The following is a 20,288-nucleotide window of genomic DNA, read 5'->3' as shown; positions in this document are numbered from 1 at the left end:
GATCAGCGAAGAAATAGAAGATAAATTAATCATTACACTTTAGCCTTTAGATGTCGCAACAAAGTTACTATCTTCTATTAACTAATTATATTATTTCACAGATATTGCATTCGTTAGCTAAATCATTTTGTTTAATACCTTGTACAACTCTTTGATTAGAGTAAGGCCGTGAAAGGTTATCTTATATCAAAACATTAATTAACTCTTTGTACCAAGATAGCGTAGTAAAATGCATACTTCTGCATTTGTACTCGTGCGTTAAGCTATAACTTTGTAAATATGTTTATTACACTAACAATCTTAAAGGCGTGAATATATTATCAGCAAAAATCTGACAGTAAAAACAACATGTAGTGATTCGATTTCTGGAACCATTCATTTTGGATAGGTTGTATCATTCAAATTTTTGACATATAAATTCACCCCCCTAAAGCTGTTTCACCGATACCAATAATCCTATACGCAAATTAGGCCCTATTTCTTCTGGACCCGTAATAACTTAAGAATGAGTTTATAGATTTCATTAATCTCATTTTTACAAGTTCCCCGATACATTTTTAGGAACAGAAAAATTACAAAAATTATAATATAAGAGCAGTCATTTCACATTTGTTTTTATTTCTGTCATAATAAGTACAATACTAATTAAAATATTGGTAAAAAAAAACACGCAACGCAATTTTGGAAAATAAATTTTCGACGTTTATGGACCTAACGTAGTATTAGTATGAGTAAAAGTTGATTTAAGCATTTTCAATCTGTGAATTTTATCACCCTGCTATGGGTAAAAGTGACGATGTTTTGTGATCAATATTTTAAAAAGAGGTTGAAGTTCGGCTTATCGGTAATTACAATGTAGCTAAAAAATTTGAAATTAACTACACTACTTTTTACTTCTCTACTTACAGTTTTAATCTTATACAAAAAAAAAATACAATATTTGAGTATCACACGAACTTACTGAAGAAACCATAATAAACCTTACTTATTCTTCTTCATCTTTAATGAGACATACTAAAACCACCGAACTATTTTTGAAGTGATAACAGGCGATGAAAAGTGGATCACGTGCGATTAAAACATTCGAAGTATGTCGTGGTGGTTTTGATCAGGCTTCATAGATTGTGGCATAACTCCTGCTAGCTCGCAATAAGGTGATGTTCTTTGTATGGTGGGTTTGGAAAGTATCGCTGAGCAGAACCTTCGATTCGAGCTGCTGCCAATAACTCTTGGAATTAAAGTAAGAAGTTGGAAAATTGGAGGAATAGATTAACAGAATGTGTGTGGCCTTTCTTCGTGATAACGTCTCACACAGACCACACACATTTTTAGCCACTTAGCAAAAAATAAAAGGGTTTGGCTGGAAGGTAGCTATGCATTTCGTACAGACCTGACCTTGCCATCATCAGATGCGCTCCTACGTCGGTCTCTTTAGAATCTTTGAGGCCAGACACTCTGGTTAAAATTGATGTTAGGACTGTCCAAAAATTTCTATATACCATAGTTAAATTTAAATAAACTTTGAATAAATATGTTCTGAATTTTTATAGAAAATACAAATGCAATTTATTTCCTAACGTAATGTATGTTTGTTTAATTGGTTATATATCTCTTTTTTCAAAACAGTAAACAATTGCCTGCCAACTGGTTGACATTAAATAAGGTCTTTCGGTTGCCTACAAAAGTTGCAGTTAACTTCCTGCATATTTTGTAATCGATGACAATTTACTTTCGGTTTGGAGCGTTGGTGCACGTGACTTAGTAAATGTTAGCAAGTGTTATTTTGAATATTATCCAAAAATTTTAAAAAAGGAACCGTTAAAAATGGAAAGTACGAAAATTTAACTTATTAAATACAGATTAAATTAAATGCAAATTGTAAAAAAAATCAAAATGTCTGCTTAACCGTATATGATTATCCGGATACGATTTTGTTGAACTAAACGATTAGATGAATTAAAAAGAATGTTAATAAATTGAAGTAGAATAATAATATATATAATACTATGAGTTATTCTATAATAGACGATTCAAAAGCAAATGTAAATAACGAATAAAAAAATTGAATTGGAATTTGAAAATTTGTAATGATTTTATCTTCTCGGATAAATACCATTATTTCAGTCGTCAGTTTTGAAATACAGGACTCTGAAAGCAACTTACTGGAATCTTCTTTCAATGTCTTCCGACGACTTTTACATGGTCATCCGTCCATCTTTTCCAGCATCCTGCGCATGCTGATCTGTGGTTACCGCTTCTGAATAACAAGATTCCAGCGACCACATTTTTTGCGAGTAACCTTCTTATTGCTACTTCAAACATCAATATGGTTTCTAATTCTGCCTCTAATCACTATGTTGTGATTATTACTGTATTCCCATAGGAATAACGCCTCAATTAAATTATAGGATTAGAATTTTGACCCGATGTTCAGATCATCATCATTGTGAGTGGAAAAGTATTGCGATAATATTTAATGCTACATTAGTTTTATTATTGTATCTGTTATTTTTTGGTATAAGGTACTTTTTGTGTGCCTTTTTATATTACTTTGCTAATGCCAGTGCTAGTGTGGTATCACTTGTTTTAGCGACTATCGATATCAATTACTGCTTTAATAACTAACCGAGTCGGAATGTTGATGGGGAGATATTAGCTGCAAGACCTCGAATCTGTGATTCTAGAGATTGTGCTGCTAAAGTGATGAGAATAGTGCAATTGATTAAAACTATAGCGAAAAGGTTGGAGAAGCAAGAAGATCCAAAGAAAAACCATAGTGAAACTAATCTTCTCCATATTTCGGTACTCGTGGTGAACGTAAATATTCTAGTCTCATACAATGCGAAGGGTGGACGCATCCGTAATGTGGTTTTGACGTCAAATGCGTCAAATCTTTCAGATAGGAGATCAGATTAATTCGTCTTTTGTCACAGAGTTCAAAAAAATACACCACTATCCACAGTATGCTAACGTAGAATCCTCAAGTACTTCGACCATTTTGCAAGCAGGAGTTCAAAAAATCTGGATTACCTTAAAAGAGTCGACAATGTAGAAGGTAAAAGGTAGACTAGAGTTTGGGCACTCACACATTTGACTTACGAAGTTACAAAAGTGTGAATTGTGTGCACGGCTTTATAAAACTGAAAAGCCTGAAGAAAATTGATTGACAAGACTGACATTTCAAGATCGTCCGTCAAGAGGAAACAACTAAGAAGAAAAAAAAACGAGTAAATCGCGCGTCTAAATAAATAGCGTAGTTAATCAAACTGTTTACCGTTTGGTTAATACATATATGCAATTGGGCTGCTTATTTGTAAATCGATAAGCCTTATTAAGCTCTCTGTAGGTTTCGCTTGTTGTGTTTTTGAGCTTTAAATTAATTAAACCACTTTACGTTTTTGGACAAGTAAATTATGATTCTGTCGATTAGCGGATTTCAATAGTTTAATAAAGTTTTTGTTTTTCTTTCACCAAAAAGAAGTAAATAATAAATGAAAAAAAGTTTTAATGTTAAAGCAAGGTTAGTTGTTATTAAAATTCATCGGTTTTTCTTTAAAGTATACGTAATAGTTGTGTGTATATGTTTATGAATGTATAAAAAATTGATTTTGAATTTGGAAACTTAAATTCTGTTGTGTCAACAATTTAAAAATACTCTTTGGCTGTTATGATATAGTGTACATTGTTTCCTTCCGAACTTTCACATAAATAAGATCCCTTCGGTATGCTGTTACTATAGCAATTAATAATATTTGAATTGGTTTGAGTTAAAGGGCATATATAAACGTTACGACAATTCAAATGTTTTAAAAATAGTGTAATTTTCTAATCGGCATTATCGAAAAGACTAATACGTATATATGTTGTAGATACTAGTAGAAATAGGTCATAGTCATTGTCCAGTTATGTCGTGACACAAATAAATAGGAGTTAATATACATACATACATATACACACACACACACATATAAATATATATTTATATATATATATATCCTAAACTATTGACTTTTGGATAGGGTGTGTTATATAATATTAATTGGGTGGCAAATCACTTAGACAATCATATATAAATAAGTAAAAAAATGGAATATTTATTTTATTTGAATATTCATTTTATCATGTCGTTTAACAACAAGATAAAAAGATTGTTTTGAACGAGTGGATAACTTTTGAAATTTTTGTTGCTATTTACCTTCGCTTACGACTTTGAAATATGATATCATTTATGATCGTTAAAGGACTATTTTGTTTTTGATTTATGGATTTTCGGATAATCCGAGGATAACCCGTCGTGCTTCTTGCAACGTTGAAACTGGCATTCAGGACTATATGTCAGATAGATATGTGTTGGACAGTACACAATCCATAACGTTGTAAGATTTAATCTGTTGTTGTTGAGAAAAACATTTATTCCATTGACTCTTGGCTATATTCGATTGTTACTGCACGCTGTTAGCCGTTTTGGCTTTTACAGCCTCATCGGACTCAGGGCTTTTCCATTGATCTCTATTGTCTATTGTTAATCCTGTTAGCCCTAAGGCTTTTACAGCTTCATCGGTACTGAGTTCACGGAGCGGAAGGGTCCGTGAACTAGATTTAAACTAGAAACTAAAAGCTGGGGAGGCGCCTACCAGTTGCACGGGGACGCTCGCACGTTGTTAAGGCGCTTCGCGACTTTTGACGGGGTGTGTTGCTGGAGTATGCTTGATGGTTAGGACGGCAGCGTGGACCACAGGCGAGCCGAAGAGGGATCCGGATCCAACTACGGTTCACCCACGCTGTTCGTGGTTAGGGAGCTCACTAAAAACGGGTGTTGTGGCGTGGTAGGTGATGTTTTGTTTTGTTATGTAAAACGCGATGACCTTTATAAAGTGTTGCAGGTGTAGTGGTTGCTGATGATGCTGAGTGGTTTGCGCTTGCAGTGTTGCGAGTGTCTGCAGGGGGTGCGGTGTGAATTCCATTGATTCGGCATGCTGGAAACCAACATATAAGAAGATGCGATCTTAACATCGTCCTGCAGACATTTATAGTTTCTTTACATAGCGCCGTCTATGGAAATATTTTGACACTAGTATTAGAAATATAGTCACGTCGCTGTATCTTGAGTGAAATAGCTGTAATTTTGTTTTACAAGCCATATTAAACCTATTCAATGATTTTTTTAAAAGAAAATGTAGAAAGATGGATAAGAAGTCGGAATGGCCGTGCTGGCAGTCAATTATATAAATGATGTTGCTATTTTTTAATAACAACTAAAATAGTAATTATTAAAACACAGAACGAAACCTTGTCCAAGAGTTGGTTGGGGCTTAAGGGTCATCAAGAAAGTGAACAGATGACCTTGTAAAGATGGTCAGTAAACGCTGAATGCAGGCAGATTCTAAACGGTGTTATAGGCAATCTATGGAGGAGGTCCATGTCCAATAGTGGACCTCCTTGCGCTGAAATGGTGACTGTAGTATATTATTACTAGCCTATAAGAAATTATTAAGCTTATATATATGCATATTACCTGCTTATATATCGTTTCTGCCCTTAGGTATCTATAAGTTACAATAATAAAAGATAATTTAGATAAATAAAATTCAAAAGTTAAAATTTCTAAAAATAAGTCCAAGAAGAAAAGGTGAAAGAAAAGAGCCTATGTATGTATGGTAATGTAATGACAAGCAATGGAATGAAGAGGAACGAGTGAGAGAAATTGAGAAGGCCGAAAGAAGAGTAAAGAAATAAAATAATGGAAATTGATAAATTATTTGAAAAATTGTCTCTGCTTACCCAAGATAAGGGAATGTACGAGCGGCCGCCTATAACGGGAGCAATTATAAAAAAATCGCCACGCTTGTAGGCGGGTTGGCGATTGCAGTGCGGTGTTATTGTACGCAGAGAACTTTGCTGCCCCTCCTCCAAAAACTCTTTTGCGAGCAATGGCAATCCTAAATAATTATAGCACAAAGTGTGATTTATATAAGATTGTATCCGTGGGATGGAACCAGTGGTCTATGATAGCAACTTCAGGCCTTTGCCGCTGGGTTACCATTGCTCGCTAAGAGCTTATATTCATGTATATATATTTGTGAATAATTTCAGGTTTTAATATTAAGTAATGTGTTTCCTACCATTCGAAATTACAGCATATTAAAATTAATTAGTGACCTTTGGAAAAATTTATAAACCTATTAAAATATTAATTACCTATATTTAAGTTTTTTTTTTAAAGTTGTAAACGTAAAAATAAAAGATCGTTTTAATTTCAAAATGCGTGTACAGATAAGTCATGAGGCAATTAATTTGTTTGGTTCATAGAATGTCATATGATTTTAATTATGTTAAAACATTATAGACAGATAGTTACAATGTGTATAGACTGTGATAATATGATAAAACGTGGTAGTTTTCGGCCTTTGATCTCTGTCATTTGTATAAAAGAGATGCATCGGTTGATATTACTAGTTAGATATATTTTTGATTTCTAAGTATACCGAATATTTAATTTAAAAAATGCTCCTGTATTTGTTTGTGGCTGTCTTGGCATTCGCGAAGGCAGAAGTCACCTATGATGGACCTTGTCCAGATGTGCCGGCAATGGAAAATTTCGATTTATCTGCTGTAAGTAAATAGCTTATTAAGTTTTAGGTTTTGAATTCAATTCAAATAAGAAACAGCATTTAATTTGTTAAGTAAAGAGTATATTAGCCCTAATCTATTTAAGGTTTAGACCACAGATCAGCCAGCTCAACCCAGGGCATCCTTCATGGAATTTCGAAAAGATGACCATGTTAAGGTCGTCTTTTTGAAAATCTATGAAGGAGGTCTTTCATTACCATCAGTGATATTAATGGCAGAATTGATGACGATAATGATGTTCTAATTTTATATCTAGTTACGTTTATATTTGAGATTCCAAAGTATTAATTTTCGAATACAAACCTTTGGGATCAATAAATCCAAAATGTAATTATATTCCATGTAAATTTTTAAAAATTTAGAGGTTTTCTTCGGGTGTATGAGAAAGGAATTATCCCTCAAACTCAATAGACTTATTATTAATAAAAATGTACTAATGTTTATGATCTGTGTCTGACAATTTATAGAATCTCAACTTTCTTTAATTCCTGTAAATAAAGGTAAAATCAATAATTTGCTTATAAAGTCAAAAATGCATTATAATAATTTCGTATAACACAGATTGTGTACTAGACACATATTTATTAAATTATGATTGATTATTAATTTTTTTTTAAATTTGAAAAAGTATTAGTGTTGTAAAATCTCTTATCTTTCAAACTGACAAAATAGGTAATAAAATAAATGCTATCGATTCTTCAATCTTTCTTCTCCTTTACATAAAAATATAAATGTGTCAAAAAATATTTGATATTTTAAAGATAAACACAGATAGATAGTTGGCGATGAAATGCATGTAAAATATACAATAAAGGTTATTATTCCCCAACACCTGTATAAAAATGTATGGAATATCCACGAAAACGTTAACAATTTTCCTAGAAAGTATGTTACATAAGGTAAATACCAGAATCAATAATAAATTTCATATACGTAAGAAACGACATCTTCAAGTTAAAACTCTCTATGAATAATGTATATGCCTTTACAGTAGGATCATAAAAAATATTTATTGCTATATTTAAAAGAAATGTAAAAGAATTTCACAGTGCTAATGGTTACATGGTCAATGACGTCATAAAGACACTACATCTTGGCAATTATGTGTTCATTTCAATTTCAATTAAATTTGTAATTCTTAATCTTTTACATAAATATGTACTCTGGGCAGGTTTCTTTTGCTAGTTCTTCTCAGGTTTGAAACATTTACTTTCCTAATATACCTATAAACTAGTATATCCACTAACGTTTTGTTCAATGAAAGATGCAATGTATTTTATGCTGGGTAAATAATTTTGGAATTTAAATTGGCACTTAATCCGCTATATTTTTATTGTCTTAATATATGAATAATAACTTTTTAATGCAATTATTGGAAATTAAGGAGGATTTATTCAAACGTTCTTACGTCATATCCTTCAATTCGATCAATAATTTAGCATAAAAAATACCAGCTTTAATAATAAGAGAAAATTAATTAATATTTTGAATGTTAAATAATACAACCGTTAAATGTTTTGTTTAGTATCAAGGCACTTGGTACGAAATAGCAAGGTACCCCAACGTTGACGAAGAGTATACCAGAGGCAAGTGTACAAGACAGCAATACAGAATTGATGGTAATTCTAATAAAGGAACTTTGAAGAACTCCCACGTCATCGATGGCGTCAGATCATCGATCAGAGCTGAAGTTTCTCAACCAGAACCAGGCAAAATAATGACCACGTATAGCTTTGGAGGTACGCCATTAACTTCTGTTCTTGTGTTAAAACCAGTTATACTAAGTTAAAAAAGTTGTAAGTTACATTTATAGGACAATTGTTCCGTGCATTCCCAAAGTATATTTATGTTGCCAAAAATTTATAAAACAGGTCCATTTTATGTATTAAAGGTATCATTATTATTTTAGCCATATGATGTCCACTACTGGTCATAGCGCTTCCCAATATATTTTTAATACGACCTCAACTAGGTCGTCTGTCCAACCTGTGCGCTTGATATTATTTGCCTTGAATTATATCTTTCTATAGTTGAGACACTTCGAATTTTAAAATTCCGTTCGTACTCTCTGACTTATTATAATTGGTTAATATGAACACGGCTTTCTAATGTACTATGAACTAATCAACAGGCCTGACTCAGTTAAATGCCATGGTTTTATTATTGTTTGCTTCACGTGATTACCATACCGTCGCCATTCGTAGAATTGTTAGTTGTTTCTCGTGTTGACCACAAGCAGGTAGACGCGTCGTAAGTAGACCGCCTCCTAGGTGGTCCTACAACATAGTTAAGGTCGCTGGAAGTTGCTGGAAGCCGCAGGAAGTCACTGGATGCGGGCAGCGCAAGACCGGTCTTCGTAGCGATCTTTGGGGCAGATCAATGTCTTTGGCATCAATCGGTTGTTATGATGATATACCATAGGTTTCCTGTTTATTTCTTATAACATTAAATGTTACAATAAAGGATTGGATTCTTAGTTATTAAATCAACACCAAAAGGTACATTAAATTCATTTAATATTTGAATAGCACTCACTCTAAGAACACGTAACAATGACTTATTGAGGTTAGCGGGAGTTGGCGTTGATTTATGGGACATTTCGTAAAATAAAATGTTGAATGACACGAAAAGTAATTTCTCACAGGTGTATCCAGAAGCAACGACATGAATGTTTTGACTACGGACTACAATAACTACTCTATCACCTATAAGTGCAAAAACTTGCCGGATTCCAACCAACATCGAGGTAAAAATTTCAGATCAATTTTACTTATAGCTGATACAATACGATATACAGTGTTTCAATTTCTAATTGATTCAAGAGTTACCTCGCGGAAGTCCATCTTAACTGTGAAAGGGACTAATATATAGCTACTTCTGTAGGAGTCGGCGGTCTAACATCTCCTGAGGATGCCCCGAGGAGGGGTGAAACACACGTAGAGTAGATTAACAGTGGTAGTTGTGTTGCGCATTGTTTACTGCACGCGCATTTATCAGCGGGCTGGAGTGCGGTGAACTTTATTGCACGACTACTGCTGCATAGCCGAAGTAGCTATATATTAGTCCCTTTCTTAGTATTTGAATTGTTATAAAAGTAGATATATAGCTATACTCCGTCTCACTATAAATGTCACTTTGTAAAAATTAAGGTACTTTCACACTATGTCATTACTTTTGCGCCACGTGTTAGTAATAGCAAATCACAATAATATCACCATTATTATCATTTCTTCCCTAGCATGATCTTTGCTGGACTCAAACCTTCCCTATTTATTTCTAGCAGAACGGGTTATAAGAGGGCTGCAGCTAGCGTCTTTTGACAATGTAATTTGTCCACCATTTGTTTTCAACTCTAGAAGGCCACTTGAGCCTTCGATAATGGCTACTACCACTCCAACTTGTCGATCCAATGGGTTAAGCCATTTACTTTAGTACGAATATCGTAGAGAAATACCGAGCATAGACCTGGGTCAGTGTCAGCAACTGTGCGTAAAAAAGTAGATCACGAAAATTAAAATCACGCTCAAACTATCATATGATTTTGTTACAGTTTTCGCATGGATCTTCTCTAGAAACAAGTCTCTTGATGGCCCCGCCAAGCAGTCCGTTGAAGACTTCTTGAAGAACTCACAGGCCATCGACAGCAACAAATTGGTTGATAACGACCAATCAGAGGAGGCTTGCAGCGCATCCGTTAATAGAGTCATCACGCACTTCCTCAAGTTTTAAACTCAACAAGTCTCAACCAAAATTATGATCTTTACTGGACCAAATGAAATTGTATCGAAATAATTGAATTAATAAATAATTGAAATAAAACTTATTGTTTTTATTCATTCATGGCAATTTTTTTTTCTTATATTACATTATTGTTTTAGTTAAAATATATTACTCAGATTGCTTATTAGTTTTCTGTAAATATTGTCGCAAGGAAGAAGTATTAATACTTTACAAAACTCTTTGAAATTTTCAAGAAACAAAATTAATTCTTCGACCTCTTTTTTCCATTTTCATCATAAAAATCTATCTTTCCGTCGAACGAGAGTCGCATGTCTAGCACATAGGCTTCCACTAAACATTCTGATAAACGGACTGAGTTCTGTATCTCCCGTCTACCTTAAAAAACTCATCTGTCTACCTTGTGGTGAACATTCTGGGCTACACTTGCTGGTCTCCACTCCAGAACTTTACGGTTCCAGCTGCTTTCTGTTTTGTGCTCTATATGACCTATCTTCTGTTACCATAGCATGCCAATCCGCTGGTCTATAACTTTTACTTTCTTTTTCTTTCTTCTCTCTTCTTTACTTTATTTTTCTCTTTCTTTTCATTCTACTGATGTTATTTATACTTATTCCCGATCTCTTAGTTTAGATTGTAGCCCTGAGATACGCACGCTGAGCGACTATGACTGCTAAGGAAGTCTGTAGTAAGAGACCACTACAGAGACTAGAGACTGCTAGAGTAGAGAATACTGGGCATTAACCTGTCAACTGCCTATGGACACATGTGTCCGAACTCTCCGGGTGTTTACGGGTCATATCTGCCCTAAATAAAGTACGCTACATTATATCGAATCACCTTAAATATACAGTTTAAAATTGCTTGCTCTTGATGTACTACCGACGATCATAAACAATAATATTTCATTAATCATTTTAGAAAATCGACAAGCGCCATCTCGCGGCAACCAAGAATATTGAACGAGAATATATTTAATAGAATAATAATTATCATTAAATATAAATTAAATTCTATCAAGTTTTGATCATGTATAAATGTTAATATCGCTGAACGTAATTGTTAAAAATAGGTTACTTATAACACATATACAAATTTATACAAATACGTACATACACGCGTATGGCCTGATATCGAATGACGCATATTGTCAGACAAATTTATGAGTAAAGTATCAAAATTAACTATTTTTTTTCTAAAAAAAGACTACTATCCGTATCCTAGTGTAAATTTTTAATACATAATTCAATTAAATACAAAAACAATTAAATTAATTGGATTTTTTCTTCGAACGGAACCGGTTGCGGACGTCAATCCAATGTTTATCTTGACCAGGAACGAATCCGCGAGCAATTGGTTAAAGTGGTCTGACAGCACCTTTAAAATATATCACACATTTACGTTAAATTATCTATAACATGTAATTTATTTAAAATGTACACTCGTCGTAAATTTTCATAATTGGTTCTTAACAAACCCTGTAAATTTGCATTGAATTAATGTTCAACGAAATACGATAAATTAAAATCGATTTTTTTTATAAATAAATGTATTTAACGGAATCAGGCGTTACCTTGCGGAAGTCCATCCTAAGTAAGAAAAGGACCAATATTTAGCCACTTCCGCACGTGCAGTGGTAAACATAAATAAATGTTTCATTTTGGCAATATAAACTCATTCTAGATCGATACATTTACTAGAGTTTTTTTAATTTTTTTAATCCTTCCAAATAATAGCGTTTTTCAAAGCCTTTATTTGACTCTAACCTCTTTCTATCCGAGTAATTTTTCAGCTTTAACCAAGGTTAAACCAAGATAGCAGTTTGTAGTCCAGCTTATGAATTTTTGCCATAGTTGCTGCACACGTGTTCACTGGTACTTTTTCTTGATCGAACAACGTACATAACACCCCCCCCCCCCATTCATATAGTAGGCTCCCCACTAAGTGGGCCGACGACATAGTTAAGATTATGGGAACTCGCTGGACGCGGACAGCGCAAGACTGGTCATTGTGGCGATCTTTGGGGAAGGCCTATGCCTTGCAGTGGGCGTCCATTGGCTGAAAAGAAGAAGAATAAAATATCTATTAAGGTTGCCTTTACAAAATATACTACATTTTTGGGTGTATCTTATGCAAGTTACTTTCATTGTACTTGCAGCAGGTGTACACAGTGAGGTGCTCTAAAATACAATAGATTAGATCTTCTGATTTTTAGCAAATGAAGATATCCCTAGGCGAACTAAGTTGACTGATAAATCCCATCACATTGGCAGGTTGAAGTAACAGCAGGTAGGCCACATAGCGCGTAGAACACATAGCCGCTGGTGCCTTAAGGTTGTTGACTTCCACCTTCATGAACATATGACCTTGTAAAACTCATCGGAAGGTGCTAGATCAATGCCGCTTCCAACTGGTTCCATTAGAAATATATAGGTGTGACCTATACCCAGTGTATGTTTCATGACTGAAATGTTTGATGATGATGAAAGGTTTAAACTTCAATTAGACATACGTATATATATATGAACCTAAAACTGCTGCTATAAGGAAAACAGTGGATAGGGTAACATGAAAAATAACTTGTGATCAATTCCGTCTAGACGTTTCAAGGAGAACACGAGCCTCGGTAATGAAGAAACAATTGAGAAGAATATAGTTTATACAACATTTTACTGAAACAAAAGCAAGTATACGAGTACAAAGTTTTTTCTGAAACAGCAAGAAATGAAAGTGATGTTGAGCCCAAAGTGATAAGTGAGGATGCCGTAAGATAGAACAAAGGAGGAAGAGTTCTTGGGATGCGTAGAAGCGGCTACCAGACATGATGATGATGATCATGTATGAGAATCGGGGCCAAGACCTTTGGTATTTCAAAACATGAAAAACAGTCTCCAACTAATCCGTACTGGCGGACCCCTCAAACAGGGGGTCCAGTAGATCCAGAGCGATTCAATTATAAAAAAAACCTAAGGTTTTTTGCTTTAGGTTTATACAGGATGTTAATATCTTACATATCAATGACATTGAAAAGGTTTGGTTGTTGATTGTCTATTGATATTATGGTTTTATCTCTCTCTGATAGTGTTCAAGAGAAAAATTTAAATTATTGTTTTCATTTGTAATGCAACATTTTTTAATTCTTAATACATCACCTAAAACTTTAAAGAAGAAATATATTTAATGAATTTGAATTTGTGAAGTTCTTGGGCAACGGTATAATTCGATGCTTTCCTGAAATGCAGTCGAATAGCTTAGGGGTCATTCCCCCTTTTGTGTATTTTAAACATTTCTTATGATCATCGGTTATTCGATAATAATTGAAAAAGAATTTATATAATTTTTAATCAATTTATAAAACATTCATTGTAATGTCAGATTTTGTAATGCCGGAAGTTATAGACTTTTAATTTGCCTCAATATTTTTTAATCCGAACAGCTATGTAGTGGAACAACATTCCAGCCAATTATAAATTAGGAGGCTTGAAGATAAGAGTGAATAGGTGTCTTCTACGCGAAAATGTACTATCTTAAACTTCGTCATCACTTAACATCAGGCAAGACAGAGGTCATGTCCTTTGCCTATAAAGGATGAAAAAAATGTTATATATTATATATGTCAAAAGCTCAAAGCATAGAGAATAAGGGAGGAAATCTTTTCGTTTTTGCTTATGCTACTTCGTCACTAATGAACTATATGTGTACAAGTAAGTTAGCAGGTATACTATACAATGGCTTAACAACTTTAAATAATTTACCTATTTTTTATCGACTATAGAGAAACTATTTATCCTTTGTGTACCCTGATGTTAAGTGACGACGAGGTCTAGGATGATCTTGAATTGAAGACTTCTAAGTGATATTTACTTGGAAACAACGATGCTTGTAGATTTTTCCATATTTCTGCCGTTTGAACTTTAAAAGTAATATGAAAACGCTTAGTGCGGTTTTAAAACGTATTTAGATGTCGGGAACCCGTGCATGTTATTCAGTGGGGGAACTAATTGATGTAACTCTGACGCACACTGACATTAATTTTTATATACAGGATGATTGGTTTGATTGATTCCAAGTAAAGGTCCAGTCCAAGGTGTGAATGTATTGCTATTTATTCATCATATATAAATAAGCTAATTTTTTTTGTCAATTAATGTGTGGTACATGCCATACAGATATCGATCAGTGGTAAAAATAATAAATAGCGTAATGGTAATATAGTAACAAAAACCGTTTATAAAATTCGGAATCTTTTTCTTCTGCTTTGCAGCCGATGGAAGCGCACTGAAAGGCATCGCTTGTCTTGGCATATAGTGATACGTTTCGTGTTAGCGACCCAGGTTAAAACAGATTGCTAAATCATTAATTTCATTCATTAATGTTAGTTGATAGACGTCTTTAATGGGATCAGGCGTTACCTTGCGAAAGTCCATCCTAAGTAAGAAAAGGACCAATATTTAACCACTTCCGCACATGCAATGGTAGTCGTATGGGTAATGCGTATGCGGCAAACAATGCGAATTACACAACTGCCACCGTTAAATCACTCAACACGTGTTTCACCCCTCCACGGGGCATCTTCAGAAGTTATGTTACACCGATTAGTGCCAAACATAGAGTCACAGAGTCTTTAACAGCGGGCTGGCGGGCAGTGCACTTTGTTGCACGACTACCATTGCATGTGCGGAAGTGGCTAAATATTGATCCTTCTCTTACTTGATAGACGTCTATTGCAAGGAATAGGCCTCTTCTATCTACCTATCTTGCGATGCTCGTATCCAGCGACTACCGTGAACTTTCGTTTCATCTAGTGGGTGACCTATTCATGCATCTACCGGCTCTTAAAAGCCGGAGTTAAAAACTAAGTTATACTTAATTTTGTTTATACGCTAAAAATTGATTTTCAATATAAAATCATACAGTTGGAATCATATTAATACTAATATGTGTTTTATTACAGTATTTGAATGCGAATCCTCTTTTTATAAAGATATCATCAATCTATTTTAATAATGAATTGTGTTTGTAAAATTTATTTTCGAAAGCAAATAAATATATAAGTTCTAATTACAAATTAGAGTGAAATATCATGAATGAACAAATATTTTGAATTTAGTATTTACCGATTTTCTTTAAAAAAAGTATAAAACATGAAGGATAATAACTTAAAGCTTCATCATAACTTTTGCCACAGGACATCTCCTGTTGGACATAGGCATTAATTTTCAATATGACCGGTCTAATTTTTAGGTTATAGGTATTTAGAGCGAAAAGATTCGGAGACGTTGCGTCTTGACCAGATCCTCGGTTGAAAAACTCAAAGATCTGGAACTACCGCAGAATAATCAGGTCTCGTCCTTCTAAATTTTCTATACCGAGCTGTGACCTGGATTCTGGATAATCGGTATTTAAAAAACTCAATTTAACTAAAACGAATTGTTGATAATAAAAAAGATTGCGTAAGACAGATATATATAGAATGAGTTAGAGAGGGCAAAAAAAGGGTTGAAATTAAAGAAAAAAATACTTACAATACCAACAACTAAAACAAAACAAGCAAACGTGCCGGCAAGCGCAGTGGAGGACGTGCACCTACAATGTGCAAAAACGATCTGTTATAAAACTTTTTCAAAGTCATGGCAAGACGATACAGGCCTAGATACAGGCCACTTCATACCGGTCCTATTGGAAAACTATGTAAGAGCCTTATGAAGTGAAGCCTTAGCAATGGACGTTTCATTGCTGAAATGTCGATGATCAGAATGGAACAATAAACTCTGCCAACAAGAATTGCAATGAAAAATTTGTAAATACATGACTTAATTAATTCTAATGTATATTTTATTTATTTTTTGATGTATAAGTAACAAATAGTAATATAAATAAAAAATAATTATACATAATTTTTTCAAACACCTTACCAAAGCACTTTTTTATACAACCAAATAAATACAGTTATAAATCTCGTCCGCAGAAAAGTAGCAGCTTTATATATCTATCATGAGCAGTTGCCTTGCGGTAGAGAACTGGTCGCGGGTTCGATTCCCGACTTACAATTACATGGGATTATCATTGCGCACAATCAAGTTTGCAGATGATGGGCAGCAGTGTCCTGTGTGTATCATAATACAAATGCGATCTCCAACGCGCTCGCTAAGCGTGGCGATTATGTTATAACCTTCCAAAGATATCTTCAGAGGAGACTTAAGACACTCAGTGGGCGTCTATGAACTAAAACGACCATGATACCTATCACCATTTGTTATATTGAATGAAAGATAAATCACCTGCTACTCTTTAATATACAGTAGTCTTAAATTACTAGATTAAAGATTAGGAAATACATTCTGCCTAAACTTAGTATCAGTGAGATGTGGCATGACCAAAAAAATGAGGGTTAACAATTTGTAAGCTGTTGTTTTTGAAATATCTGCTTGGAAGGTGAAGAAATAAAATGTTGGCTTGACTCTACCTATCTCTACTCTACTCTAAAACTCTACTACTCTACTCTACTACCGACTCTATCTATATGTAAAAATGTGCAAGGAATCCACCGGAACTGGTTAAATTTTAAAAGTTATCGCGAAGAAAAAAATCTAGCAACCACTAATCTACATTATAAGTGAACAATTACGTAACAAAACACTTTTTTAAATTATGTATTTCAATAAGTTTTAGTAAAAACATTCAACGTAATAAAGATAGAAAAAAATTAACAAAACCCGCTATGTTATGTAAACAGCAATAATGTATCTTAAACTGTAGAGTACTAGACTGAATTCGTTTATTGAAAATCTACTTTTTTTATTTTCGAACTCATTATTTTTTAAAGCCTTTTCGGCCTTCGATACTTAGTATATATTGAGCGAAAATTTTTCAATGCATATCATAATCTTCTACAACCTTCTCGGTGTACAGTACAATCAATTTCTTTACATCTAACATGCATCGTTTTATTTTCTTCGCTCTTATCGCAGCGGCGTCTGCTTCCTATGTAACATATGATGGACCTTGCCCGGCTGTTAAACCTGTAGACAACTTTGACTTCGCCGCGGTAAGTATGCATATGTATATGTTAAAGTATTTATCAATTTTACAGTGCAATAGACGCAGAAGAAGCCATTTGTTATAAAATGGTCTAAGATAATTTAAATTGAGAGAGGGTTTATGTTTTCAATTAAAATTAAGCGTACATGGTACTGGTCAGTAATACTGCTACAGTAGTTTATAGGATCGACTAATTTTAGGCATTATTTTTTCAAAAAATCATCATCGCTAATCATAAAGTTTATGTGTAATAACGAAATGACTTCGTATTGTAACATTTGATTATAATTTGGACTGCGAAAAGTCTATGTGAAGATATTGTTACGGTCTCAAATTTCTTAAAAAATGCCTGCGCATTAGTTTTCTTTTTAAAAAAATTGATTCGTAATGATTTAATGGCATTTTATATTTCTTTTTGCAACAGAACACACTGTATATATTCAGAAGAAGGGATCTACAAATTAAAAAAAAAAAAACTTTTTTTACTACGAATCTAATACAAACATTAATTATAAAATCGTAATATTGCAGTTATTTCATTTCAATACTGAAATTGTAATTCTAAAAAAGAGGCAGTGTCATTTAAAGCTACCGCCATCTTAACATACACATCATATAACATAAATGGCATTATTATAACAAATTTTTACGTCGTAGTAAAAACTTCTAACTGTCAATAGATGGCGCTTAAAGTAAATTGATAAAATTTGGAATTTAATTTGTATTATTTTTCTTCTCAGTTCCAAGGAAGATGGTATGAAACAGCTCGGTACCCCAGTCCTCATGAGGGTGGACTGAAAGGCAAGTGCACGGTGGCTGATTACCTGGTATATGGAAGCACCGGCCGCGTTAAGAACAGTCAAGTGATTGATGGAGTGAAGCTTTACACCGAAGGCGACATCGCTCAATATGCTCCAGGAGTAATAATGTACACTTACACTTATAATGGTACGTTTTACATTTAGTTTCCTTTTATTTTAGGTTCATTTATTCATATTGATCACATAACTTACAAAAAAATTGTAGAACTGTTAAATTGGTTTTTTGAAACTATCTCAACAGTAATTAAAACATTTTTTTTAATTCTTACGAACGAATTTGCAAAGTGATATATTTTTAAAGTGGGCTATAAGTGAAAACAAGTTTCGTTAAAATGATTTTGAAAAACTTGCTTTATTGTTATCTTATATATTTCTTGTTTTTGAGTTTTACATTCACGTTGAATGTATTTTTTTAAAATTTCAAGGGCTACCCTTGGACATGTCTTACTTTATACTTGTTTTTTTTTTTATAATTAACGGTAATCACAAATGATTTACGACGACATGTATATAAATTAAATTTAATTGACGTTTTATTTTAAGGAGTGTCAAAGAACTTTTTCCTCACCATCCTGGACACCGACTACACCTCCTATGCCATTGGATACTCTTGTAAATATTTCCCGTACACTAACAAGCATGAAGGTAATTATTTTGATTTTGACCGTCTTATATTCATATATAATACTAATAAGAATAGATGGACACGTTATCAATCTGTTCATTGAAGACGTTTAATTGTCGGGCTGTTTTTGTAAAAAGACCCTTGTATAGCAGTAAACATCCTACCGCCGATTTGAAGTTGATGATTAGGTATACAGTCTTCGTACTGTCAATAGGCTGTTCCAGTTCAATCACCATGGTCATCATTATTCCATGCGTAGGGCATTCATCGTTAGACATGCTTGCCCCCAAAATTTCCATCAAGAATGTTTGGTAGCGACTTGCTTTCAGCACCTTCCGACAACAGATACTAATTTGATATATATTGTGGAGTGTTCGATTTATTTATTGTTTTGACGATAAACAATGATTACCTTCGTAATACGTCAAACGACCGCTAAGTACAGTTGGTTTATTTACACTTTATGTATTTGGATGGGTACAGAAAAGTTTTGATTAAACATTTTTTTTTTAGCAATTTTTCAATTCTCTCTCTACATCAGAAAGACAATATAACTAATTAAATTATTCATATTTGCAGTATTATTGATTTAATTACATTTTATTAATCTTTAACAATTGTAACTGTTTCTTATTTATATCTTTTTGTAGCTAATAAAGGTTATTATTATTAATATATTTAATAACGAGTAGACACTAAATGGAAAGAGATATGCTCGCGATTTCTCCACGAGATCAAATTAAAAGAAAAATGAAAGCAATCGAAATAGCTCTTTTTATTGATAAGCAGTGGTAGTAGGAAGGTACATATTGCGTGTGATTGGCCGCTGAAGCCTTAAGGTTCTAAAGTGGAGACCATGGACAAGCAAGAGCGTAGGACTTTCCTCTACAAGGTGAACAGATGCCCTTCTAAATGTCATATCATATCCAGCTGGGGACGTTCTATCGCTGAAACGATGATGATAAAACGTGATTTGATATTTTGTTACAGTATACTCTTGGATATTGTCAAGGAATCTTGTATTGGAACCATACGCGAGGGCGGCGGTCGACAATTATCTGAACGTGTGCCCAGTGCTTGATGCCTCCAAATACGTCACAAACGACTATTCACCTGAAACCTGCATCGCTCCATTCGTAGGCCTCATCACTAATTTCCGTCAATTGTAATAATTAATCTAATATATTTAAAATTAACAGATTTGCTTAAAATGCTACGTATTAAACGATGATGCAAGTGTGTTGATTTTAATAAATTTTCTATAATAATTTCATTCTTTTATTTTGTGTTGCATACTACGATCCGGTAGATATAGCTTGTAAGGTCTCCACTAGGAAGACCGAAGATTTGCACCGCGAGACCAATAATCGTGCCGGTCTTTGGGTAAGGCCTATGCCTTGCAGTAAGCTTAAAAGGCTGATACGAAGATGATG

At 33.8% G+C, this 20,288-nt stretch overlaps 2 protein-coding genes across 2 annotated transcripts; both read left to right on the top strand.

Moving 5' to 3' along the window:
• Positions 1 to 6,473: 6,473 nt before the first annotated feature.
• Positions 6,474 to 10,424, top strand: LOC137919970 (bilin-binding protein-like). Its single transcript, XM_068763204.1, has 4 exons — positions 6,474 to 6,612; positions 8,156 to 8,369; positions 9,275 to 9,376; positions 10,181 to 10,424. The coding sequence occupies exons 1-4, from the start codon at positions 6,505 to 6,507 to the stop codon at positions 10,357 to 10,359; spliced, it is 603 nt and encodes a 200-aa protein (XP_068619305.1). The 5' UTR covers positions 6,474 to 6,504; the 3' UTR covers positions 10,360 to 10,424.
• Positions 10,425 to 17,305: 6,881 nt separating this feature from the next.
• On the top strand, positions 17,306 to 20,024 carry LOC137920024 (bilin-binding protein-like). The gene is made up of 4 exons (XM_068763255.1): positions 17,306 to 17,416; positions 18,150 to 18,357; positions 18,774 to 18,875; positions 19,846 to 20,024. The coding sequence occupies exons 1-4, from the start codon at positions 17,306 to 17,308 to the stop codon at positions 20,022 to 20,024; spliced, it is 600 nt and encodes a 199-aa protein (XP_068619356.1).
• The last annotated feature ends 264 nt before the right edge of the window (positions 20,025 to 20,288 follow it).

The sequence above is a fragment of the Battus philenor genome, unplaced genomic scaffold, assembly GCF_028537555.1.
Source record: "Battus philenor isolate CCGP_79_NKW_IND1 unplaced genomic scaffold, ilBatPhil1.0.hap1 SCAF_17, whole genome shotgun sequence".
Classification (NCBI taxonomy): domain Eukaryota; kingdom Metazoa; phylum Arthropoda; class Insecta; order Lepidoptera; family Papilionidae; genus Battus; species Battus philenor.
This window is presented reverse-complemented; position numbering and strand designations above follow the sequence as displayed.